The 26,663-nt window shown below is 46.1% G+C and overlaps 1 protein-coding gene across 3 annotated transcripts in view; it reads right to left on the bottom strand.

Moving 5' to 3' along the window:
- The window catches only part of MED27 (mediator complex subunit 27), a 217,276-nt gene that overhangs the window by 17,771 nt on the left and 172,842 nt on the right, over positions 1–26,663 (bottom strand). For 2 of the 3 annotated variants that reach the window (XM_011931178.1, XM_011931179.1), the window contains exons 5-6: positions 16,684–16,791; positions 6,906–6,947 (exon numbers count right to left, since the gene is read on the bottom strand). In XM_011931178.1, the coding sequence (XP_011786568.1) occupies positions 6,906–6,947; positions 16,684–16,791 (150 nt within the window). The remainder of the gene's footprint in view (positions 1–6,905; positions 6,948–16,683; positions 16,792–26,663) is intronic. The other variant, XM_011931180.1, reaches the window with a different exon arrangement.

The raw sequence follows: 26,663 nt of genomic DNA, 5'->3' as shown, positions 1-26,663 counted from the left end.
AGGCAGAAAGGCCTTCAACGACTCTGGGAGGCTGCTCCCGGCTGTGGGGTCCCTCTGAGTGTGGGGGTCTCACCTGTGTAGGGTGCTGAACAGGGAACAGGACTGAGATCTGGCCTGAGGTCTTAGAACTTTCGTCACAACCATGGCCTCTTCTAGGCCTTCATCTGTGGCATTTGAAGAGAGGCTTTTGGAAGGAAATGCAGAGGAGGCTGGTAGGAGGAAATGTTAGAGATTGAAAATAATGTGGCTGGGCGCAATGGCTCATGCCTGTAATCCCAGCACTTTGGGAGGCTGAGGCAGGTGGATCATTTGTGGTCAGGAGTTCAAGACCAGCCTGTCCAACATGGTAAAAACCTGTCTCTACTAAAAATACAAAAAAAAAAAAAAAAAGAAAAAAGAGAAGAAATTTAGTTGGGTGCAGTGGTGCACACCTGTAATCTCAGCTACTCGAGAGGCTGAGGCAGGAGAATTGCTTGAACTTGGGAGGTGGAAGTTGCAGTGAGCCAAGACCATGCCACTGCACTCCAGTCTGGGCGACAGAGTGGGACCCCGTTTCAAATAAATAAATAAAATAACGTAATGACTGCTGGTGAGGCCTCTTTAGTGGTGTGAAACGCTGCAGCGGCTCCACACACCCAAGTGAAGTGTGCAGCACAGCCTGACTCAGGCGAAGGTGATGGGTCCTGTCCCTGGGGAATGATCCCATGTTGAAACAGTTTCCTTCCCTAGGAGGTGGAATAAGAGATAGGTGAGGATTTGTGAATACTATTGGGGTTGGGAGTCAACTAGGTTCTCCGTGTACCCACCAACGCAATATCAGGTGTTCACCCACTTTTCAGAGAACTGAGTCTTCTAGGGCTGACTCAATCTCTTTTACTGAAAAGCACCAGGTGGCCACCAAGTAAACAGACCTTGATAAAGTCTGCCTCAGTTAGGGGCTAGTCTTGCATATTAAAAAGAATGAACAAGCCGGGTGTGGTGACTCACGCCTGTAATCCCAATAGTTTGGGAGGCCGAGGCAGGTGGATTACCTGAGGTCAGGAGTTCAAGACCAGCCTGGCCAACACAGTGAAAACCCGTCTCTACAAAAATACAAAAATTAGCTGGGCATGGTAGTGCATGCCTGTAATCCCAACTACTTAGAGGCTGAGGCAGGAGAATCACTTGAACCTGGGAAGTGGAGATTGCAGTGAGCTGAGATTACACCACTGCACTCCAGCCTGGCCAACAGCATGAGACTCCATTATAAAAACTAAAATAAAAAAAATAAAAATAATCAACTAATAAATAAACAAAGGAATGAAGAAGCAAGTGGCACTCTGCTCAGAACATGACCCACCATGGACAATCCATTTGCTTACAGCTAAAAGTTCAGATGGTGCAGAACTGAAAGGGTTACTCATCCTTCTGCAATGACTGTGGACTGACAGCTGGACATCTGCGGGCTACTTTCATGCTGTCCCTTACCTCTGATGAGAAAGCTGTAAAGTGTGTGCAGGTTCCTTTGGGCCTCTCTCTCGATGTCCCCTGCCTACCTGGGCGGTACACACACTCTACCTCTCTCTCCAGCCACCCCAGCAAGACTTAATGCAGTAAGTAGCTGTCAGTCTGCTCTCACTCTCCCTAAATTGCTGGATGAAAATGCACGCTGTTTTGAAATGAGGGGGTTAAAGATCAAAACAGTGGCTGCCCCTGCAGAGTTTAAATGTCAGAAAAATATGAACACGCCTGAAACCTTTCCTAGCTCTTTGTGATTCTGCCCTTTCAGATGGTCACCCCACCACCCGCCCCGCCCATTTCTAAGTCCCATTCTCTGAATCTACTCTGCTGGAGACTTGCTGGCTATAAAAAGCTGCTTCATCTTAGGACCAAGTGCAAGGAGCCTCCAGGGACCACAGTAAATGATGGGAACCTGTTAGCAGCCACAGACCCACAGCAAGCTGTCCCCAGCCCTCTGCTACTTCCACACTTGGGTAAGGGGTCTAACGAGGAAGAGTGAAAAGGGCTTGCTGACGGCGGGAACGTCTGCAGACAAAAGGAAGGCAGAATTTTGCTTCCTGTGGTGGGATTTGCTGCAGAAGTTCAGGTGCTCAGGCTGTAAGCCAGCGGGTCAGGCACGGGCCTGAGAGAATGTGACAGGGACATGCTTCCATTCTCCTACCTCCTGACATTGTTTGCCAGAAATAAAAAAGTGAGTGTTAGCTTGGTTTGGCTCTGCAAGGCAATCCCCCTCCCCTGTCACACTGAAGGAGAGACCTCGGCGGGGCTTCCTGCTTTCCCAGTTCTGCTTTCCCTTGTTCTGGGCTGGCCACGGCTGCTTCTTGTGGGCAAGAAAACAGACCCAACACAGTGACTGCAACCACATAGTGAAGGCCTAGGAGAGGGAGCTCTCGAGGTTCTACCTCAGCTAGGGCAGGAGGAGAATTCCGCCATTAATGCCATGTGAGCTGCTGCTGGTGGCCCAGAACTCCCATCTCAGAGGTGGGCACAGCTCTAGTACCTCCCACCACTGTCAGGACATATCTTCAACCTGAGCAATCTCCTCTTCTTGATGACCAAGGAGCCTCCTCCAGCATGTCACGCTGCTCCCCAGTGCACTTCATGCCACTGCTGCAGGCTGAGCTTTTCTGGATGATGCTGGGAACTAACCCCACCCTGGCCAGTCGACTTGGCTGGGTGTAAACAGGCAGAGCAGGTGGAAGATGCCTGCCGCAGTGCTCCCAAACAGTATCTTTCTGGGAAAGCTAAAAGCAACATCAATCGTGACACCCCATGTATAAGTGGGTGGACAGGAGGAAAATAGAATCTTGAGAAATAGCAAATCCTAAAAAGCAGAGTTTAGAAGTGTTGCCACCGAATCCTTCTCTTTTGGTGATTTAGGTTTGAAATACTTAACGTCACCCCATAAACTGTGCCAGGTCTCTGAATCTGCAAAGGACAACGTGGTCCCACCTCTGCATGTAGTGCAGGGCCTGGTGGTGGCACAGGGAGGTCTACCTGCTGGCCACTAAGATGAACGCGATGAAACAGGCACGGCAGTCACTTCCCTGGTGGGATGGAGGCTACACTATGCATGCTTTGTGCTTTCTACCGCCATCTCCCACAAGCTCAGTGGTACAGAAAGACATTTTTTTTTTTTTTTACAAGATTCCAAACTCATTCCATGTGATGATGATTAGTTGAAGACTTTATTGATAAAGGATTAAGCTTAATTCTGTATATTATTTTCCAATACGTTTCCTTCATTTGACAGCAAATGGAAGACATTTTAGTAGGCAAGAGAGGGGACTCACTAATTTCTTACTTGTCCCTGAAAAAAAAAAAGGCTTCAACGTTGTCTGCTTTTAGTTGTAATCAGAAGGCACTACCACCTCTCCCAACTGTGTTTCTTGAATCTGGTACAGGTCAGTATCAGAGGTTAAGTCCACTTGGTTAATAATAGGTGAAAGGAGAGATGATAAAGGAATCTCAGAAAGGCTTCTGCACAAATACACATGATATGCCACTCACCAGTGATATAAAATTCCCCTTCCTTAGAATTCATCAATTTTTACTACTTGAAACGTGTTACACAGACTGGAAGGAAGGAATTGGCGGATGCTCCTAAATCTCTCCAACTAGGCTAATATCAAATTTTAAACACTTCTGCTTCAGAGTGTGTTTGTAATTTTAAACAAATACAAAGAGTGCCTGGCAGGTTATTTTCAAGGGAGGTAAGATAAAAATATAGCACTGTCTTTCTAAATCTGCTTCACGAAATCTGTGTTTCACACATCTTACAACTTCCTAATACACTTTCTGCTTGCATTAAAAAATACAAGAACATTAAAAACAAACAGGCAAAAGTGAGCATGTGCAAGCCCCTCCCTCGTCAAGGGTATTGGAATGGAAATGGACCATTGTTAAAGACCAAGTTATGAGCTGCAATGCTTGCGGCCCTCAAGAAGTCATCATGCACCTTTTGTGGAGCCAGGAGGAGGGAACTCATTGCAATACCACAGAGGACATGAAGATAAGGACCAGGTTGAGGGGAAAAACCGACCGTTTTAATGTTCTTCACTATTAAAGCAGAGCAAGATACAGATAATGAGCAGCGTTCTTTCTCCTCAGAATATTTTTCAACCAGCCACTGGGGGAAAAATGACAAGGACAGTCAGCACGGAAAATGTTAGCATTGAAGGCTGAGACCTTTTGCATGCGAAACAAGTAAATACCTCCAGTATGGTGACTTAGATAAGAACGCTAAGATGAGAAATGTAGTTCCCTGCACTAAAGCCTGTGCATAACCATACCCTTCCTTCTTTTATGTTCCAGATCCAGGGACCAGGGAGGAAGACAGGGTGGGAGGGAGGGAGGCTATTTTCTCCATTACATTTCCAGGGAGCTCAGTTGGGTAAAGGGGTGTTAGAAGAGTAAAGCTATGATTTTCTTTGTTAAAACTTTATTTTAGAGCAGTTTTAGATTTACAGAAAAGCTGCAGAGATGCAACAGACAGTTCCCATGTCCCTCACCCCGTTGCCCCACGGTTAACATCTTCCATTACTATGCCACATTTGTCACAATGAAGAAACCAACACTGGTTACTCACTCATAACTGAACTCCAACCTTTATTTGGATTTCACCAGGTTTTCCATTAGTAACCCCTTCCTCCCTCCCCCACTTCTTTTTTTTTTTTTTTTTTTTGATGTAGTCTCACTCTGTCACCCAGGCTGGAGTACAGTGGCTCACTGCAACCTCCCGCGTAGCTGGGATTACAGGCACCCACCACCAAGCCTGGCTGATTTTTGTATTTCTAGTAGAGACAGGGTTTCACCATGTTGGCCAGGCTGGTCTCAAACTCCCGACCTCGTAATCCACCCACCTAAGCCTCCCAAAGTGCAGGCACGAGCCACTGTGCCCGGCCCCATTAGTAACCTCTTTCTGTTTCAGGATCCAATCCAGGGTAGTACATTGCATTTAGCTGTGATTAGATCATGAATCTGTAACACTTATATAGGTTCCCTAAATGTGTGGTTTTCAGCCTCAGACTACTTCCCTAATCCTAGGCACCTGTCCTCTGCCTAGCCCTTATCACCAAAAAGGGGCCCAGGGGCACTGTGGATTGATGTATAGTAAACACCACCAGAGGGTGGTCCATGACGCCCCTCTGATACTAAGTCCTATACTCACTGCTTAATGCACACCAGATTTTCTTCCGGGGTGAGGAAATGTTTTAGAACCAGACAGAGGTAGTCAATGTACACTATTGTGAATGCACTTAAAGCCAAGGAGCATTCAATTTAAAACGGTTAATTTCATGTTATGTGAATTTCACCTCAATCTACAAAAGAGTCCTATGCTTCCTGGCACACGGTGGACACAACCATTCTTCATCGTGAGGATAACTCGGACCAAGCTTTCAAAATCACATCCCCGTGTCAGTTCCGTCAGTGGTTTCTCACTGAATTAAGGATAAAATCCAAATTCTGCACCAGGGCCTAGAGGTACCTCCCTGACCTGAACCCTGCCTTCTACCTCCACTTTGTTCCCCCTTCGCATGGCTGGCTCCTCCTTCTCACACTGCCTGCCTCAGTTTCCCCTACAAAGGCTTCCTCTGACTAGCCTAATCGGACTGAGACCCCCCTGTGATTCCTGGCCACAACCCCCGGTTAATCACCTGGAGTTATTTGTTAGGCTTCCTTGCCTGTTGGGAGTTTCCTCTGTGGCCCTGGCACCTAACAGTACCTGGCACATGGCAAAGGGGCTCAGTGGATACTGGTTTTTTTTTTTTTTTTTTTTTTTTTTGAGACAGAGTCTCACTCTGTCATCCAGGCTGGAGTGCAACGGCACAATCTTGGCTCACTGTAACCTCTGTCTCCCAGGTTTAAGCAATTCTTCTGCCTCAGCCTCCCGAGTAGCTAGGATTACAGGCGCCCGCCACCATGCCCGGCTAATTTTATATTTTTAGTACAGACAGGGTTTTGCCACGTTGGCCAGGCTGGTCTTGAACTCCTGACCTCAGGTGATCCACTCACCTTGGCTTCCCAAAGTGCTGGGGAGTAGATACCTGTTGTTGAGCTGGATGAGGGAATGAATGAGATGATGGCCAACTCTCTTATTTCACTACTGGATGAGACCAGAGACGGAAGATGGATGAGAACAGAAGAAGCGGGCTGCTGCCCTGCAGGGAGCTGGCCCTGAGTACTGTGGGGACTGGTGGGGGTGTGGCGGGGGGCACAGAACCCTCATCAGCCACAGGGCCTGAATTGGTCCAGGGAAGGGGCCCTGCACTGTCAGGAGCTGGGGAAATGAATTTTCTCTGGTCACTTTTCATTTTGTCTGACATTTCCCATAACAGTTTTTCATAAGGAAGCCCAATATCTGAAAAAGATACAGTGTCCCCAGAGCACAAAGTGGGGAAGGGGCAGGGTGAGGGACTGCCAGCCTGCCTCCCTTGGTGCATCCCTTGGGCACCGGTGGAAACCGCTAGGGCTCTGAGAAACCGAGTTTTAAAACTAATCCAGTTTTTGGAACATCTCAAAAACCTATGGTTTTCCTAAGGTATAATTTACATACAATAAGACTGCCCCTTTGTAGTAATCTAGTTGTGAGTTTTGACAAACATGTATAGTTGTGTAACACCACCACAATTAAGATACAGAATATTCCCGCCACCCCACGTTCCCTTGTGCTCCTCTGGGGTCAATTCCCTGTACCCTCCCGTAGGCAACCACTGATCTGATTTCTGTCCCTAAGGTTTTGTTTTTTCCAGAATGTCATACATTGGAATCAGACAGTGAGCATCCTTTTCTGTCTGGCTTTTTTCACTTTTTCAAAAGCCTCTGTTTTGAGACCAATGTTTAAATCTCAAAGCATTCAGGTTTTCCCAGTGCCACTTGAGTAAGAAGCAAAAAGTAAAACTTACCTTCTGGAATACTTGATAGTTGGATTTGGACCATATATCAAGCTGAGGGGAAAGGAGAGAAGGATCATCAGCATTGGTCTTAGAATTTGGGACTTCAAGAAATCATATTGTAACTACTGTTAACCCTTCTTAAACTTGAAAAAAATCTGATTATAGAATAATAGGATCTCAGGGTTGAAAAGGATCTTAACTGTCCGACTTAATTTCTTCTTTATCCATTTGTAGGTAAGTTAAGAAAAGCAAATGGAGGAATACAGGAAGTCACCTTGAGGTACCTGCTGCTTCCAGGGCTCCTGCAGGCTGAGCCCCCGGCTCACTTGCAACTTTGATTCTCACCACGGCTCTTGCATTTCTCAATGCCAAGGTCAATGCTGCCTCAGGCCCTCTGCACTTGCTGTGCCCTCTGCCTGAATTGTTTTTCCCATAAACCCCTGTGTGGCTTTTCTTATACCCCCTTTAGCTCAAATGTCATCTCATCAGAGAGGCATTTCCCAGTTACCCTATCAAAGCATTGTTTCCAGTGCCTGTTACCTTGATTCTCTTTACTTTTTTTTTTTTTTTTTTTTGAGATGGGAGTCTGGCTCTGTCACCCAGGCTGGACTGCAGTGGTGTGATCTCAGCTCATTGCAACCCGCACCTCCCGGGTTCAAGCGATACTCCTGCTTCAGCCTCCCGAGTGGCTGGGACTATAGGCGTGCGCCACCATGCCTGGTTAATTTTCGTATTTTTAGTAGAGCTGGGATTTCCCTATATTGGCCAGGCTGGTCTCAAACTCCTGACCTCAGGTGATCTGCCCTCCTTGGACTCCCAAAGTACTGGGATTACAGGCATGAGCCACTATGCTGGGCCCTCTTTACCATTTCAAAATTTAAAGTTTTCATAACATTTAAAACTGCCTGAAGCTCTATTATTCCTCTATTTACTTGTTTCCTGCCTGACTTGCCCACAGGATGGAAGTTCGGTGAGGACAGGAGGCTTGCCTTCCTTCCCACTGCCTCCCCTGGTCCACAAAAGGGGTCTGGCATGTCGTGGGCATCAGTAGGTCTTTTCTGAGTGGAGGAAAGCTGGCAGCGTCCAGCTGCTGAGCACCTGTTCCATGCCAGGCACTGCACTAGGCCCTCCACACACACTCGTGTAATTCCCAGAACTGGCCCACGTGGCTGGTCCCATGAACAGTCTTCCTCTCCAGATGGGGAAACAACAGCTCAGAGCCGTTCACGAGCCCAAGACTGTCTGGCGAGGCATCTTACAGATGGCCTCATCTGGTGGTGCTCAAATCCTGGCTGGGCGTCAGAAGCCCCTGGGGGAAGGTTTTTGTTTTTTAATACACAGATTGCTCAGTCCCTCCCCTAGAGTATGGAATCAGCGGCTGGAGCGGGCCCAAGAGCCTGTTCCATTGTTTGTTTTGTAGCCCTGCTCCCAAGGGTAACTGACGCCTGGCTGGGCAAGAGCCCCTGCTCTACAGCGCCCCTACTTGACGAATGAGGAAGCTGGAGCAGGTGTGAGTTGGCATGTGGGAAGGGCTCACAGCAAACCCAGTCCAGTCCTCCTCTGGCCACACTTGGTCACACACAGGGTACTTCAGTAGCTCATTCTAACCAAAACTATTTTGGTTTTTACTGGTTTGCATGATATACCAGATCAATGCCTTTTGTTTCAAGAGTTTAGAACAAATTAAGTATAGCTTAAAATAGAACTACCCACAATATAGTGCTGACAGAGACGGCTCAAGGGCAATGAGGAAATGAGAAAGCCATCACTGTGTCCCATAGGTGCTAAAAAGTTGACTTTAATATATGAGTTCAAGAGCTGAGTGAATGGAAAACCTGGTCAATGAGCCTCTGGGAACCTGCCTTTGGGGTTGGCCAGTGGTCAGGTAGAACCCTGGGCCATGGCATTTTAGGCCTGTGTGGTGTGTGATTGATTCTGGAGCACCAGAAAGCACTGGGAAGCCACTGGACAGAAAAAGTCCTTTAAGAAGACAGGACAGGATGTGCTGCATTTGACCCAGAACACTTCAGAGCTCTGTGTCTATTCTGCGGAAGACACTAAAACCTGGCTTTCTGAAAACAGTGCTTGGGAATTAAAAGCAGGGCTGTGAACAGGCATATACATTTAGTTCTCCTGGCTTTTCCCTGTTCACAATTAGTTTCATGAAAATTTCACTGTGTTTGAAAACTTTTAGGACAGTAGAGAAGGTTAAGATGATTCTGAGGAGGCCACTCTGTACTTCTGCAGGGCAGGGCAGAGGTTTAGTTCATCGCACTCCATGACAAATCATGGAGGAGCTTTCACTGATCCAGCATTCATTCATTCAATCGGAAAAATGAACCTCAAGTTCACCCATCTCTCCCTACCCCCACTGCCTGCACCATCTCCTTCTTGGATTGCCACGAAAACCCTCAACAGATCACCCTCCTTCTACTCTGGCTAAACTGCTCTTCAGAAAGGTGGTGTCAATTGCCAGTCAGTGCCCCCAACTTAAACCACTGGATGGAGTAAGAATTTTAAAGATCTTCCAGCGCTGGAATTACAATGGGACAGCTCAACAATTTGCAAGGGGAAAAGTGACATGTTACCTCCAGATAACTCTGAGGGAAACCTCAAAAGAAACATATGAAATTAATTCCCCACGTTATCAATTCTGTTGAAGAAAACTACTGTTGGGCAGCTGGTCATACTTGGGAGGATAAATCAGGTTCATATTACTTTCTTAGTGCAGCAGTTCAGCCCAGGGCTTAACAAATGCAGCATTTAAAGATTATTCAGGGGTTGCAGGATGAATAAGAATGACTTTTGCATCTTTTAGTTGTACCAAAATCACTGCCAAGATGACGGGGAGAATCCAAAGATGCTAAATCTCAATTTTAGGAAGAGGAACACCGATGTCTGAACTTGGAACTAATACAGTTCTCCTTCCATTTTGAGCCCACAGCTGTTTCTTCTGAACTTCTTCACTGTTTACCCTTCCTGCCTGCTTACATCATACATAAGCAGACCAAGACACAAACACAGAGCCAAGAAAAACAGAAAAGAAGAATCTGCTAGATTAAAAAGTTATAGCTTTTATCTTAAGGATAAACATATTTAAAAATCCTTCAGTATCTGCAAAATGTTTTAATTTTAAAAAAATCTAGAGAAAACTACGCATAGGTTAAGTGAAAACATGGCCTCTCCAGCCTCATTGTGGATTCTCAACACACACATTTATTCAAAGTGAGGATGATGCTCTTTTTAAAAGGTTTAAATATATTATTCAGGACCCTAGGGAAAAACTCCTACCATCTGGGACAGAAGGACCTTAGACAATACGGTCTATTTACCTGGCACGCATGGGTGGAAAAGGACCGCTGAACAATAGGGCCCTCTTTTGCTAGGAGTGCACAGCAGGTGGTTCGGACTTGATTTTCTGCTAGATTTATGCCAAAGAAAGCCAATGAAATGAGCATTCTGGAGTCAATGCCCTGCCTCTCCTCAGGGCCAGGAAGATTTCAGAAATTCATTTCAGGGAGCCAGGACTGATCCAAGTGAGTATTTATTAGCTTCAGCTTATTTGCTGCAGAGGCAGACATGGCTACCAATTCTTTGCTGGCTGCAATATTCAAAAAAGGAGCATTCTGGAAGCTGCAGACCTTCAGCCTGATGAACAAGAAATTATTCTGAACTATAGTGCCAGGAAAAAGAAAGCAAAGTACCCTTCAGTATTGTGAGCAGGCATTAGAAAGATAAAAACACAAAAGTCAACCTTGCGGGTAATTGGTGGCTGAGTCTGCAGTCTCAGAGCAGCCTCCTGGCCTCTGGGGATTGGAGTAAGTATTTTAAGGGTGGGGTGTGGTCTGTTCTCAGGTGAAATGAAAACAAACCCTGCAGATGACCAACCAGTTTAGCACAGACACATCTGTTCTTAGGGGCAAACACCAAGATATCAAAAGACCTCTTGATACACAGGAAGAACTGGTGAAAATGGTGACAAATCAAATTTATTCACTGACAAGAACAATCAGAGTGACCCAACATCAGCAGGCAAGTGATTCTGTCCGCAATGCTGACCACCACCACCACCTCCATCACAACCAGCAAGGGCAGATGCCATTTACTGATGAAGATGATGCATTCGGCCTACCCTTTACCTGCATTATCTTTTAAAATTCCTTTGGCGATAACATGAGGTTGATAAAATCCTTTCCGACTCATAGATGAGGACACTGAGGCTCAGAGAAGTTAGGCAACTTGTCCACCACTGCATAGTTAATGCGAGGTGGGGAATTCGAGACCAAGTCTGTGTGCAGAGGTCCAGCTCTTCCCCTGGGAGGAAGAGACTGCCTTCCAGCTAGATGGCAGGCGGGATGCCGGGGCTGCACGCTCCCTAAGCTGTCACTTGCGCAGCTCTTCCGGGAGCACAGTTCTGCTTTGAGGCCTGCTGCTGTGACAACCACTGCCACTAAAATTCATTTAACAGCACGTGAACATTTTGGCAGCTTCTCAGAAAGTTATCAATTCTTTACTTCATTTCAAAAAACAGTGGAATAGATTCAAAATTATCTAAATAAAACTCATAAGCCACACAAGGTTCCAACTTTTCGAACCTTTATTTAGTAGCTTCATCTTGCAAGGTGAATAGGTGATAGGCCTATCGGTTTGGGTAGAATGCTGTAAACCAGCTATGGTGACGGATCTCTCCATGGTTACCCACGTTTTCAAAACCATCAACTTCTATGTGGTCACCCTCTCAAATCCGCCCACCCTCCCCAGAGAATAAAAGAGTGAACAAGAGCCTCGCCCAAGAACGCAGTGTTACAGGTCTATTATTCTTCAACTTTTCACTTTCAATCAGGACATGCATTTGTTACTAAAAAACTGCTGAAAGCACAATTTCAGGGCATCCTCTGCATACGAATTAAACTGGATTCCCCTTTCCCTGGCTTTCACCCTTCCCCCTAGAAGTAACAAGAGGCCATTTTTCTGAAGGTCGTCTGAACAATTTCAAAGGCTATAACAAATCAAAATGTTCCCTGCATCTGATATCAAACAGGGCTGATGCCAACACTTATTAGAGAAATCAGATTCAGCTCCCCACCCCCTCGACCCACATGCACACACACAGCCAACTTTGAAGTGGGAAGAATGCGGGGATCAGAAATTACCCTGGAGACAGTGCTGGCTGTCTTTGAAGGTTTCCTTTGATACCACCATTTCTTTTCCTCTCTTATGCTCGGAGGCTAAAAGCTGCCTTTTTTATTGATACGGGGTAATTAATGAAGCTATAGCATTAACATAACCTAAATCCCCTAATAAGATAAATTCAACCGAGACACATATTTTTTCAGTTAAGTCTGACTGGTATAAAATCAGGACAATGGCCAGGTATTCATTTTCAATCCTGCCTTTTAACATGCTGAGTCATGGCTCTTGCTACTCCCTGATTACAATGAATAAGTGGTTGGTAAGTCCGAAAGCATTTTTGTTTTATTAGAGGAATCAGGCTATTGGTCCTTGGTATCAAAAATATGCATTGCAGGTAAAGAGACAGGAGGCTAGGGTCATGATGGTGGTTGTTACAGCAAAGTGATAGCCTTGCTGGGCTGGATTCTGATGGAGAAAAAACCTGCAAGGTCTGGAAATTAGGGGTGGTGCTGGGCCACTACAGCAGCAATAAGGATAATGAAACTTTCGAATGTGCTGGCTGCTTCGGGCTTGGAGGACACAGACAACCGCAGAGGCAGAAGTTAAGCCCATAGGAGGCTTCCTGAGCCACACCCAGGCCTCTGTGGCTGTGCTCCAGGAGACTGCAGCAAAACACCCTCCTGCAGCCACCTAGGCACCAACTCAGCAAACGCAGGGCTGCGTCCCGGGAGCAGCGACGTCTCCAGCAACAACGTGCTCTTGCAGAACACATATCAGGCCCCAGTGGCTCCTTCCAGAAGCCACATTTCATTTGGGATGTGCCAGACAATTCAACACGTTAATTGCACTAATGCCTAGATTGTATATAAATAAAGTACACAGAGTACTCAAACTAGAGCACTAATAATGTCTGCATGGTTTATTTTTATCATTTGTGAAGTGCTCTGAAAAAAAGGGGCTAATCAAATTGGCTAGGATGAGATTCTGGGTGGAGCAGTCATTTGAAAGCTTCTCTGCCAAATGTGGTCAGTGTGTCCTTAAAGTAACAAAGGGGCCTGGTTCTTTCAGTCTTGCAATTTCCAGTTTTAGGGTCTCTGCTTACTGCTTGGGCCAATGCATACAGTTGTAAAGGGGGACACAAGGCTTCCTGTCCCACCACACTTCTGATGTCAACCAGGGCCCCAAATACACAGCCATTTTCCTCAGGAGGAAGAGAGAAGCTGGGCTCATCTCTCCTCAGGAAGGCCCGAGGTCTCCCTTTACTCGTGTGTCTGTTTTTATCCTTTGGCTTATTTCCGACTTCAATTCCTGGCGCTCCTTTTAGTCCCCATTTCTCATTTTTGATTCTCCACTTTGCATTCCGGCTTGAGCATTTTCATATCCCAAGTAGGCTTTTTCATCATCTCCTCCCAGACAGCACTGGGCTCCTACCATGCTCCTGGCACAGAAGTGCACCCTAGGGACAAAGAGTCACACGATGGAGCCTGTGCCCTTGAGGAGCTCCTGGTAGATGCAGCATTGAGATCCAGGCCTGTGTGGCTGTGGGCAACTTTACCATTCTAGGTCTCAGTCTCTCCATGTGTAAACTGAGTCTAAGGGCAGCCTCTACATCATGACGCTGTGAGGAGGATTCCACAGTCACTGTGGGCAAAGTTCGCTTTGTGCAGCGCCTACCTGACCGATGTATGTTGGTACTGTTAGTATTTTTATTAATTGCAAGATGGACATGTAAATAATCATGATGCACTAATTCTAGTACTAGTAAAAGATTGTTCTGAATTCTATGGGTGTGTGGATAATGATGATTACTCTGTGCTGTAAGGAGAGGCAAACCAGGTCGGCCATCTCTAGAGCCCATGCTCATAAGCAAAGAGGCTCTTGGGAAAATGGAGACAGGATGGGAAGGAAGATGGCATTCAGCCAGTGTAAAGGGAAGAGTAAAACTTTGTCAGGTGGACTAGGAGGGATCCCAGGGAGAAAAGCACAGAACGTGTAAATATGTGAAAGAGTCTGGCATGTCCTGGGAGCTACAGGGAGTACATGAGGCTGGAGATAAGATGAGGTGTGTGTAGAGAATGATGCCAGATGAGGTCAGAAAGGAAGGCAGGGGCTACGCCATGAGGCATTTAGATGCCTTGCAGAGGAGTCTAGATTTCATTCTACAAGCCAGAGTTTTCAGAAGTATGTTCTACAAAATGGCAATGTCACAATATGTTCTAAGAATAAAGGAAGAAAAAAGAATTTGGTGGTCCAATAAGTTCGGAAAATATTGCATACTCTCTACTCCCTTAAGATATTCATAAGGCACGTCAGCAAACTGGTTTCCACAGTAAAGAAACCCACTGAACTTTCTCTAACCCAGAGTTTCTCCAACTTGTTTGACCATGCATTGCTTTCTGCCTCACATCTATTAATATCCTACTTTCCTACTTTGGGGAGGACTGCTTTGGGCAAGGGGGAGATGGCGAAAAGAAAGAGAATCATCCGCTCGCATGTGTATTTTAGGAAGACAGCTCTGGAAGCCAAGTGAAGGACAGACTGTGAGGGAAGCAAGACTGGAGACTAGAAGTGAGGCGGTGTGTGCATTCTTCAGTGCAGAGATAATGAGAACCGGAGAGGAGCGAGAGGGGTGGAGAGGGATGGGGGGCCCGGTTTGAGAGTGACTTAAGAGGGAGAACTGCCAGTAATCACTGACAGCCTAGACCAGCGGGATGAAGGGAAGAAAGGTTTAACCAATTAGGTGGTGGTACTGTTAAACAAGATAAGGAAAAGAGGAGGGAAACTGAGTTTAGGGAGAAAGATGATGAGTTTTGTTTTGGACAGGCTAAACCTGAGGAACATGGGAAGAAGTCTGATCTAGAAACAAATCATGAGTGATCCTTGTGTGGGTGACATGGATGGGAATGGCCAAAGAGAATGCGCAGAGGGAGAAAAAACTCTGGGAAACTGGGAAGTCAAGGGTGAAGACAAGAAAGAAGGAAGTAACTGGAGCATCTGAGGAGGGGCGATCAGAGGCATTTTGGAAGCACCATACCTATGAGACTCTATACTCCAAGACCATTGTTTTAAGTGTAGAATAAAAATAATACCAGTTATCATTTACTGAGTATCGACTAGATGGCAAAGTGCCAAGTGCTTTAAGTGTATTATTTCGCACACTTTCAGGAAGGGGCAATTAAATAGAATGTGAAAGTTACCACGCAAAGTAGGTAAATTTCCACTCCTCCTTATGATCTCAATTCAGAGCATGCTTCATTTGCACCCTAAGTTTGGTAACTCTAGTAGCAGGTCCTGATTATGACTCACCTTTCTACATATTTGTTCTTCATCTCTCCAATTCGCTTCTAAGTCCTTGGCAAGGGTTATGTTTTGTACCAGGCGAGACTATGAAGTTGTCAACTTTGAAAAAACCCAACAAGAATGGCATCTCAAAATGCCACTGCCCATGGTCTCTGCGAGGGTATACACTACCCTCAGTACTGCCTCTGCTGCTGACCGACAGTGTGGAACCTTCTGGAGCAGCTGTCAGAGTTTACAAATCAGACGCACAGACCATACCTGACTGATTACTCACTTTACACGCATGCTCCAAAGACATTTGGTTTTTCCAAAAAGAAAAAGTAAATCTCCCTTCAGTGAATGATATGGTATCAACGAGGAAATTTACGAGAACTGGGCACAGTCCTTGGAGCAAGAGTAGCATCCCATGTAGACAACACTTGTGTGGAATGTGGAAATGCTGGGTTACTTGTTCAAAACACACATCTCATTATATCACGGGCCATGCTTCTTATGGAACGCCCTGCTATGTGCTAAGCCACAGTTACCACCTTTTTTTGAAGAACATTCTATTCTCATTATAATGTGGCTGTTGGGTGGTGAGTACCAGTATTCATGCTAACAAACTTTTACATTTTAATGAGTCATGAGAGAAGGAAAGGCTCCCGATGGGGTGGGGAGACCAGGCTCCGCACTGAGAGGGGCCTGGCAGAGTATGGGGCATCTCAGGCGGGGTGCTCATTACACTCCGGTGCAAACACAAATGAAGGCTGTCAGCTCCCACCAGCATCCTCTGACGCTCTCTGTGGAGTCATACGGAGACTGTGCAGTCAAAAGGAATTAGGGGTTCACACGGGTGAACTTTCCATGAAAGAAGTCACCCGTGGAAATAACACGTCTTTTTCAACAGCAGTATTCAATATATGCTGCTGTGCACAGCAACTTCCTAAGGGTGACTTGTTAGTTTTGTGGAAAAAGAGTGTCATCAGGTTGTGTCAAATGAACAGGAATTTTCCTCATGGTTCTAGGAAAAGCAAAATGCTGAACCCTGGGCTACTGAGGAGCTGTTTGACTTGGGGAAAAAAATCCATTTCCTCAGAAGACACATTTAATGAGGCAACTGGGGTCTAAGGTGATAAATTAGAAATTCAACTAAGGGCATCAGGCTTAGAGGAAAAAGCAGAAGCTTGATGAAAAATGCAAGCAGAGAGAACGAAATGTTTTTTCATAAAGTGTTCACCCTCACACTGACAAATCTGTTTGTTGATCATTTCCGCTATGATTGTTAGTTTTTAATGTCATTCACCTGAGACTCGACTACATTTGTTCTGGGATACAGAAAATCAAGGAACACGCAAGGCTCCAGAATGCTTACCTTGCCATCTTCGGTGTAGACATTCTCGTTATATCCCTTTACTATTGTTCGATCAATGAACAGGCTCCGCATGACGACGATCACTTTCAACACCTTTCCCAAGGTCACCTGCCAAACACATGTAAGCTGACACTTGAGCACGCAAATCACACAACGTTGGGCAGGAGTGTGAGAAAAAACGACCACCTGGCTGATCCAGCGAGACTGGATTCACGGTGCTGGCCCTCTGGATCCTCCAGCACTGGAAAACGAACTCTCAGTAACAGCAAGTTCTTTCTGTAATCACGGAAAAATGTTTTGGGCCTCAACTTGTCTAACTTCCCTAAATTTATTTATATTTTTGGCTTACAAACTCTGAGGACAGGTTTTACATGTTTACTATCTGCTGGAAAAAGTAAAATCCTTCCCCTTACCATTTTAAGATTTTCTTTTTCAAAGGCGAGGATCCTACAATTCTGGCAATTATAGGATTTAGTGAGCGTGCTGTTCCGTACTATGTCATGGCCCTACGTAGACCTATGCAATATGTATAGAGTACAATACACAGAGCAAAGGCAGGTACCAAATGCCTCTTGGTTGAACTAGCTATTTAACGTAACTGGTAAAAGTGGAAAAGCAATACCAAATAAAGTCAGGAGGTAAAAGGAAAGTAGCTGAATTTTATCTCCAAAAAAGAAACATGATCGTGGAAATACATTTAAGTGCTTTTACTCTCAGAACCTAAGCACATATTATACATTAAAAAAAAAAAAAATCCTAAAAAAAGTGCAGTTTCATGTATGCCAGAGTAAAAGGAACCTGCTGTGCTTGCTGGAATAGGCTCAGCACCAAGAATAGAAACAGCACCTTCCTTTCTTTAGGGACACTATGGTGTGGATATGGCTGTTTCCCCCCGCCAAAACTCATGTTGAAATTTTATCCCCAGTGTGGTGTTGGGAGGTGGGGCCTAGTGGGGGGTGTTCGGGTCAAGGAAGTGGATCCCTCAGAAATGGCTGGGTCCCTTCTCGAGGTACTGTGTCCCTGCTCTGGCGAGACTGGATTAGCTCCCTAGAGAGTGGGTTGTTATAAAGCCAGGACACCCCTCGGGTTTTGTCCTTCACATGTGTCGCCTCCCCTTAGGCCGTCCACCATGTTGTGATGTTTGTGATGCAGTGCAACACAAAAGCCCTCACCAGCCAGTGAAGCAGATACGGGCTTCATGCTTCTTATACTTCCAACCAGCAGAACTGTGAGCTTCATCTCTTTTCTTATAAATTACCCAGCTTCGGGTATTCTATTATAGCAACAATAAACAATATACGGATGAAGACAAGGGGCTCACGTAACTCTTCTCAAATCTTGCTAAAGCTTTTCATTTTGTATATGAGACCCTGGACGCAGACCCCAGCCCGGGACCCACCCGCCCATCGTCCGAGTTGCTCTGATGAGGCTTTGATGTCACAGAATTTGCTGAAGGAAAGGCCTGCTGAGCTGCACAAGGTAAGAGCCTTAGCCCCAGACAGCAATCCTGATCCTTCAACTCCAACCTGCCGTCAGTTTTTGGGGATGCCACCTCCAATCACCCCTTCCTCATGTCCCTGTTCCTTGCAGTTTCCAACTGATCGTCCCCAATAACAACCTTCCTCTTTCCTTGACTAGTCCTGGGTTATCAGTGAACACCTCCAACGTTTGATTCCTTCAATAATTTCAAGTGTTAGGTTGATAGCTCTGTTTCTGTATACTTTAAATTGTACTGAATGCAAACATGGTAAGAAAAAACATGTATTTACATTTAAGGGAATGCTAATAAAGGCATCCTATTTCTGCATAACACTTTTAAATATTGTCACACCATGTAATGTTCAGTGGGTCTCTTTATTTTTTTATCATCCTATGTCCAATCAATGGGTCATTTTTTTGTGGAACTGAAAATCCCTATCTAAGGATGCCAATAAAACATGGAGGTAGGGTGAGTAACTCTGTCTTTAGTCAACATGGAGCCTATTGGAAGAAAGGGAGGGAGGGAGAGCAACTGAGTTACAGTTTGTGTGTGTGTGTGTGTGTGTGTGTGTGTTTTGAGACGAAGTCTCGCTCTTTCACCCAGGCTGGAGTGCAGTGGTGTGATCTCGGCTCACTGCAACGTTCATCTCCCAGGTTCAAGCGATTCTCCTCCTTCAGCCTTCCGAGTAGCTGGGATTACAGGTGAACGCAACCACGTCTGGCTAATTTTTTTGTATTTTTAGTAGAGACGGGTTTCACCATGTTGGCCAGGCTGGTCTCAAACTCCTGACCTCAAGTGATCCATCTGCCTTGGCCTCCCAAAGTGCTAGGATTATAGGTGTGAGCCACCGTGCCCGGCCGAGTTTTGTAGTTACAGGCACTGAAATCAGTACCTTCTCACTAGGCTAAAGTGAATGTAAGCCCAACACATTCTTCACAGGTCTCCTCTGGAAGGGCCACTGTTTGCAACTGCATGTTTTAACTTTCTTTGCTAATAAGCCTAGGTGACTAAGCAATTGTTTCCTGAAACACCAAAACCTGGCTGACATTAATTAAATGATAAATTGCCTTTGTAATTTAAGTTTCTTAAGATGGATTTTAGAAATACACACTAATAACACTAGAAATTTTTATGTTCAAATTTTTTTGTATTAAAAGTTAATTTTGATATTTTAAAGTTAACTAATACTTTAAAAAGTTAAAAATATAAATGTTTATTATGGAAAAATCTAAATGTAGAGAACAAAGGTTCTTCCTATCTTCTTGATAGCTGTTCCTGGTCTTGCGATAGAAACATAATCACTATTAACATTTTGGGGTACTTTCTTTCAATCTTTTTATTATCAAAGGCTTATGGTTTTTGAATTTCTAACATTGTTATAATGAAACTATCTATATATATTTTCTTTTTTTCTAAAACAGAGTGTCACTCTGTTGCCCGGGCTGGAGTGCAGTGGCGCCATCTCAGCTCACTGCAACTTCTGCCTCCCGGGTTCAAGCAATTCTCCTGCCTCAGCCTCCTGAGTAGCTGGGATTACAGGTGTGTGTCACCACGCCCAGCTAATTTTTGTACTTTTAGTAGAGATGGGGTTTCACCATGTTGGCCAGGCTGGTTTTGAACTCCTGACCTCATGATCTGCCCTCCTTAGCCTCCCAAAGTGTTGGGATTACAGGTGCGAGCCACCATGCCCAGCCATGTATATTTTCAAATCAAATTTTCCCTTAAAACTATGACAAGTATTGTTCCATACTGCTATATAGTCTTCAAAATCAGTGTTGCATTGCTGCACGACATTCTATTGAGAGGATATCCTATAATTTCTTTAACCATTCTCTTATTGGTGGACATTCAGGTTACTTCCAAGTTTCCCCCAATATAAATATGGCCGCAGTGTATACTTTTGTTCACCACATTTGGAATTATTTCCCTAGATTTGCAAAGTTGTAATTACTGTGGCAAACAATACAAATATTTTAAGGCTTTTGATATAATCTGCCAAACTGCTAACCACAAGGGTTATGCCAACCAGAAAGGTATGAACACACCTATTTCATTCTGCTCTTGTCAGCGATGGGCACTACTAAATCAAAACAAAACAAAGTAAAATCCAACAAACCCCTCCCCTGCCCAAAGTACCAACTTAATTGATTTTTAAAAACTTATTATGGAAGATTTAAAAACATATACACGAGTAAATGAAATAGTACAAAGAACCCCACGAACCCATCCCAACTTCAACAATGACCAACTCTTGACCAGTCTTGTCATTTCCACCTCCACCTCCTTTTCCCTCCCTAAGTTACTCTTCTGAAACAAATAACAGCATGGTACCACTTCATCTGTAAATATTTCAGTACATATTTCTCGAAGGGCTCCAAACGCACAAAAGCAGAACCACGACACCCACACCTATAGTAACGCTCCAATATTATCAAGCATCCAGTTCAGTGTTCAGATTTCCAACAGCCTCGTAAATGCCACTTTATTACAAGTCTGCTCGTATCAGGATCCAAATATGGCCCACACAATGTGGCTGGCTGACATGTCTCACAAGTCTTTCCCAAACTAAAGAGATGCCCTCCCAACCCCGTGCCCCCATTTTATCTGCTGAAGAAACTGGGTTATCTCCTACGGAGTTTTCCACAGTCTGGATTTTGCTGATGGCATCCCAGTGGTATATTTTAACATGCTCCTCCGTCCTCTGTGTTGCCTGCAAATTGATAGTAAGATGAGGTGCAGGTTTGATTTTTTTTTTTTGCAAGATGACTTCTGGGGCTGTAGTAGTTTATGGATAGTCAGTATGAAAAGTCTTGCACTGGCTTACTTTTAGGATCTTCTGAATCCGTAAAGCTCTATGAAGTTTGTCAATTCTCATTTATTTATTTATTTATTATTTTTGAGATGGAGTCTCGCTCTGTCACCCAGGCTGGAGTGCAGTGGCGTGATCTTGACTCACTGCAACCTCCACCTCCTGGGTTCAAGTGATTCTCCTGCCTCAGCCTCCCAAGTACAAGCGCATGCCACCATGCCCGGCTAACTTTTGTATTTTTTTAGGGTTTTGCCATGTTGACCAGGCTGGTCACGAACTCCTGACCTCAGGTGATCCACCTTCCTTGGCCTCCCAAAGTGCTGGAATTACAGGCGTGGGCCATTGCACCCGGCCAATTCTTATTTCTTATAGAGCCAAAAAAGATCCTGGTGCTCATCTAAGTTGAACAGGCATAGAATTATGGCTTGACGGATTTTTTTTTTTTTTTTGAGACACTCTCACTGTCTCCCAGGTTGGAGTGCAGTGGCACCATCTTGTCTAGTGCAACCTCCGCCTTCCAGGTTCAAGTGATTTCTCCTGCCTCAGCCTCTCTAGTTGCTGGGATTACAGGCGTGTGCCACCATGCCCGGCTAATTTTCATAGTTTTAGTAGAGACGGAGTTTCACTATGTTGGCCAGGTTGGTTTTGAACTCCTGACCTCAAATGATCCTCCCACCTCAGCCTCCCAAAGTGCTGGGATTACAGGCATGAGCCACTGCGCCTGGCCTGGATTTTTAACATGGTCATAATATACCCAATTTTGAAGCCTAACATTTTGAGGCTTTGGAATCAGGTCTCGGCTCTGCTGTTGGAAAGCCTGGCCTAGCTACCTACCTACTCTGAACATCTAAATGGAGATAATGGCATTCCCATCTCAGATGACTGTGAGGCGTCAGTGAGACAATGCGCAGGTGAAGAGGACAGCACAGGGAGTGCTCAGTGGCAGCTACTGTTACTTGGCCCAAACCCCTGTTTGGACTCAATGGAGGTGAAATGGTTTGAAGCCAGTTAACATCAAAGCTGGAACCACAACTGCTGCTGTAGCCAAGTCAGTGAACTGGCTGACCTGGCCCTTATGTTAATTTCCCTTCCTGCTGTCACTCTTGGGGCTACAGGAAGCTGAGAGGGGGTGACAGCTGTGCTGGACTTGAAGGATGAATAAGACTGTGGGGTCTGCTGAGTGACCACTGAGCAGAAAGTGCCTGCAAGCCTGAGGGTCAGGCAGCCAGACCTCCTGGCGGTGGCCATTTGGTGTGCAGGTCAGTTGCTCCTACTCTCTAGCACTGGGCTTCAGGCCCTCATTCTCCACTTGCAGGCAGTGTGAGCCAGGGCAACTCAGACAACCTCTGGTGCCTGTTTACTCAGCTGTGAAATGTGGTGGGACCTTTTGAGGAAACTGAAGGAGGCGAGACCATGTAAAACTTGGGCCCAGGGGCGCGGTGCACAGCAAAGCTCAATGGCTGTTAGCATCCTTTCTCTTTGGAGTGTGGTGCAGCAGGAAGGGTAACATAACAGGAGCCCTCCTGGCTCTGCCATCGCGATGGAGCCTGGTGTGCGTTCTCCAGCAGTCCTCCCAGCCCTCACATCACTCTACGATGATTCTGATTCTCATGTATCTGGCATGTGCCGGTTTCTAACGTATCCGGATGCACCAGGCTGTAGTGACCTTGAACTTTTTGATAGACTGATAAGGCGATGCGGCACATACAGGCCAATGGGCATCTTTCCACAAACTAGCCAACGCTGGTCACAGTCAGCAGCAAAACGCCCACCGACGGGGCTACAGGTCGGCTCTTGGCAACTGCTATAGGATACCACTAATAAAAGCTAATGCCATCTGGTAATGAAGCGAGCTTGCTGTTGCCAAGGTAACACTTTTCTATACCAAGCAGCACATTTCCAAAGAGCTCGCTCACTACTCATGGTAGAGAGTCAGGGGAGGCACTATGTTTCCTGTGCAGGCATCAAGGTGCACTTGAAGAGGAAGCCCAGCCCGCCTCCCATCTGGCCATCGCCTCCCTGAAGTGTATTTAGAAAAGCTGCCCCTGCCTAGCCCCGCATCAGGTCAGCTGCACTCTGGGCAGCGGGGGCTGAAACTGGTGGTCTTCTCTATCTGCTTTTCCAGCAATCGCCTGCCAAGCTGTATTCCATGAAGAGAATTTCTAGTCCACTGTGGCAAGGCAAGTCACAAGACAGGAAAGGAAAAGTGGGAGGAAAGTAGAAAAAGTATTTAGTTCAGCTCTGCCAACTGATGTCTAACGAAAACCTAACAAATCTGGTGGTGGAAATGATATCTCTACTGCCTGACCATGTGAGCTGAGAAGGTGAGAGGTCACTTAAAATGTTCTTCCCCTAGAACTCGTGTAGGGGAGCTTTGAAACTGAGCGGTATCTGTGTCTAGTATCAGGGGAGGTGAGCTGACCAAAAGGTTACCTGCACGAGGAACCCGGGGCCAGGTGGCATCTCCAACCTGGCAGAAAGCACGTGTGTGGGGGGTGCAGGGGGGTAGTTCAGGGGTTTGTCAGTTAGACAAATGGTGGCATGTCTAAGCCCTGCTTTGGGGAGGGGAGTGTGTTATTAAAATTAAAAAGAAGCCAACTATTTCTGTAAAACCATCCATGAATGTTATTTTCTGTATACAAAATAAAAGTCTGATATGTAAGTGCCCTTAAGGGGTCTGTTGTAATTTAAATGATGTTTTTCCAAGTATAGCAGAAAGAAAGAGGGAGAGGGAGAGAGAGGGAGGGAGAGAGAAAAGGGTAAGAGAGAAGGAGGGAGGGAGAGAGAAGAGACAGATACAGAGGAGGAGAGGGGAGACACAAGGAGAGAGGGGGAGAGAGAGGTGAGAGAGACAGAGGAAGAGATGGGGAGAGACGAGGAGAGACAGGAGAGATGACGAGAGACAGGAGAGATGGGGAGAGAGAATGAGGGAGGGAGAAGGGGGAAGGAGGGGAGAGAAGGAGAAAGGGTGGAAAGGAGGGGCAGGTGGGCTCTCCTAAAGGAGATTTAGGAAGCGTTTTCCTTCATACAATACTGAGAACCTTTCTCTTTGTATTAATTCCAAACAAAGAATAGGCTAAGGTGAGTGAGTGCAGTGAGCAGTGTCCTGCTGAAGAAATGTCTGTACTGTGTGCAACACTGGGCAAGGACACTGCTTTACAGAATCACAGAACTGCAGGGCTGGAAAGGATGTAAACAATCATTATCTCTAGCGCTCCCATTTCTAAAGAAGTAAACTGAGGCCTAGGGAGGTTAAGAAGTATCAAATATGGCTCCTATCTTAAAGAAGGTGACAAAACCGACATATGCCTGGAGTCACTGGAGGGCACCTAAAGTGCTCTGCCACCTGGAGCTCGCAGTGTGCTTGAGGAACTAAGGGAGGAGGGCACTGCCTCACTGAGCTGCCTGGCACAACCAGAAAATGCCTGCTTCAGCACCTGCCCAATGCACTGTACATTCTGAAAGGGTAGAGTTGGCTGTATAGATGAGCAGTTCCCAAATGGGGTTCCAAATGGGAAGCTCCTCTAAGAGGTGTTTTTAGATGTGGTCTGTAAAAACTGATCAGTGCCCCGACACTTTTCCTGGGGGTCCTTCCTCCATATCATGCAGATTTACCCCTTTGCTCTGGAACAAGGGCAGGTGCATACACACAGGGCAGGCAACTTTCTCCTCTGCCTATCAACCCCGGGATTCAGCCCAGGCAGTTGTCTTATTCCCATTCTTAACAGAAGGAAGCTGAAGTTTTGAAAGATTTGAGTCCAAGGTGACTGGTTTTCTGTGAAGGGCCAGAAGCTGCCTCCTGCTGTTTCCCTACCTCATGCCTGGCCCATGACCCCACATCCGTGTCTATAAATCACAAGCAACGGTGACCAAAGAGCCTTGAGTCATGGACTCCTCCAGTCACCCAGCAATCCTCCTCCAGGGCTGTTAAGGAGCTCAAAGCCTTGCAGACTCCTGGCTTCCCTCACAAATGACTTCATACACACAAAGCTGACCCCATCTCTAAGACGCTAATCAACTACTTGCTTCCTCTAATTTTAGCATTTTTTTAAAAAGCTAGCACTCTGAATTCTGCACAGCTGCTAGGTGTGTGTAGCCCTGACAGAGTCGTGCTGGGCGGAATTGTTCTCTTAACAGCAGGCTGGAGAGCTGCGGCAGCAAGGGGGATGAGGGAAACTGGCTGTTGCTTCTTTCTAGGAAAACTGTAAAATTGGATACAGTCAAAAGAAAACAGAGACAGACCAACTCGGAAAGGCTGAAACTCTGGCAGAGCTGGGGCAGAGAAGATAAACTGTCATGCCACGGAAGACGGGGCCACCAGGACTGTATCATGCAGGACAGTAACTGAATCATAAAAAGAAAACAGAGCGATGTGACTTGGAAACCAAGAGGTCAGACTGAGGGACTGTCAAAGCTAAAACCGATGTTCTTCAATGCTGAAGGTCACTCATTTTGCTCTGCAAAACCAAACCAGTTGTGCCTCCAACGATAAAACACAACGTAATATAATGTGATACAGGAAAGCAGAAATGGCCCCGGGGGCGGCTGCCACATACGGACTAGACTCGAGATACAAAGTTGTTACAGCCCTAAGAGGTGAATTGTATTTTTCCTCTGACAAGGACCCAGCAAAAAAGGGGCAGGCAAACTGAATTTAGGGTCTGTTTGCCAACAAGTCAGAAACCAACTTGCCAACAAGATGGGAGAGCACGGCAGCTACAGTTCTGGACTCTGGGAGGAAGAAAGACCTGCATTTGTGTCTTGGCTCTGCTCCCCCCTGGCTGTGTGACCTTGAGCAAGTCACTTGGCCTCTTTAGGCCTCAGTTTTCTTGCCTGGCAACCCTGGAAGGAAGGACACCATGCATGTGAAGTGCTCAGCACCATGTCTGAACCATGGCAAGGGCTGGGTCAGTCAGTGGTGGCCACAGGGTGTATTAGTCCATTTTCACAGTGCTGATAAAGACACACCCGACACTGGGCAATGTACAAAAGAAAGAGGTTTATTGGACTTCAGTTCCACATGGCTGGGGAGGCCTCACAATCATGGCAGAAGGCAAGGAGGAGCAAGTCACGTCTTACGTAGATGGCAGCAGGCAAAGAGAGAGCTTGTGCAGAGAAACTCCTGTTTTTAAAACCATCAGATCTTGTGAGACCCACTCACTACCATGACAACGGCACGGGAAAGACCCGCCCCCATGATTCAATCATCTTCTACCGGGTTCCTCCCACAACACATGGGAATTATGGGAGCTACAAGATGAGATTTGGGTGGACACAGTCAAACCATATGACTGGGTTACCCCATTAGTCCCCTCAGCACAGGGATAGGCAGTGTGGGATGAGCGCCAGGGGTTTGGAGCCTGAGACCCTGGTTCAGATACTGCCTCTGCCACGTACAGAGCAGAGTGGCCCTGGGAAAGGCAGTCCACATGCACTTTGACTTTCTTACTTCCAACATGGAGCCCTCTCTAAGGACTGCACAGCTGATGCTATTGGGCGTCCAGGAGAGCTACTGTTGGACACTGCACTCAGTGGGCACTCCCTGCATCATGGCAAAATATTATCGCTGTTGTCATTATTAACATTTTTGAGACAGGGTCTCACTCTGTTGCCCAGGTTAGAGTGCAGTGGCGTGATCTTGGCTCACTGCAACCTCTACCTCCCGGGCTTAAGTGATCCTCCTGCCTCAGC

Source organism: Colobus angolensis, unplaced genomic scaffold, assembly GCF_000951035.1.
Source record: "Colobus angolensis palliatus isolate OR3802 unplaced genomic scaffold, Cang.pa_1.0 Scaffold9, whole genome shotgun sequence".
NCBI lineage: Eukaryota > Metazoa > Chordata > Mammalia > Primates > Cercopithecidae > Colobus > Colobus angolensis.
This window is presented reverse-complemented; position numbering and strand designations above follow the sequence as displayed.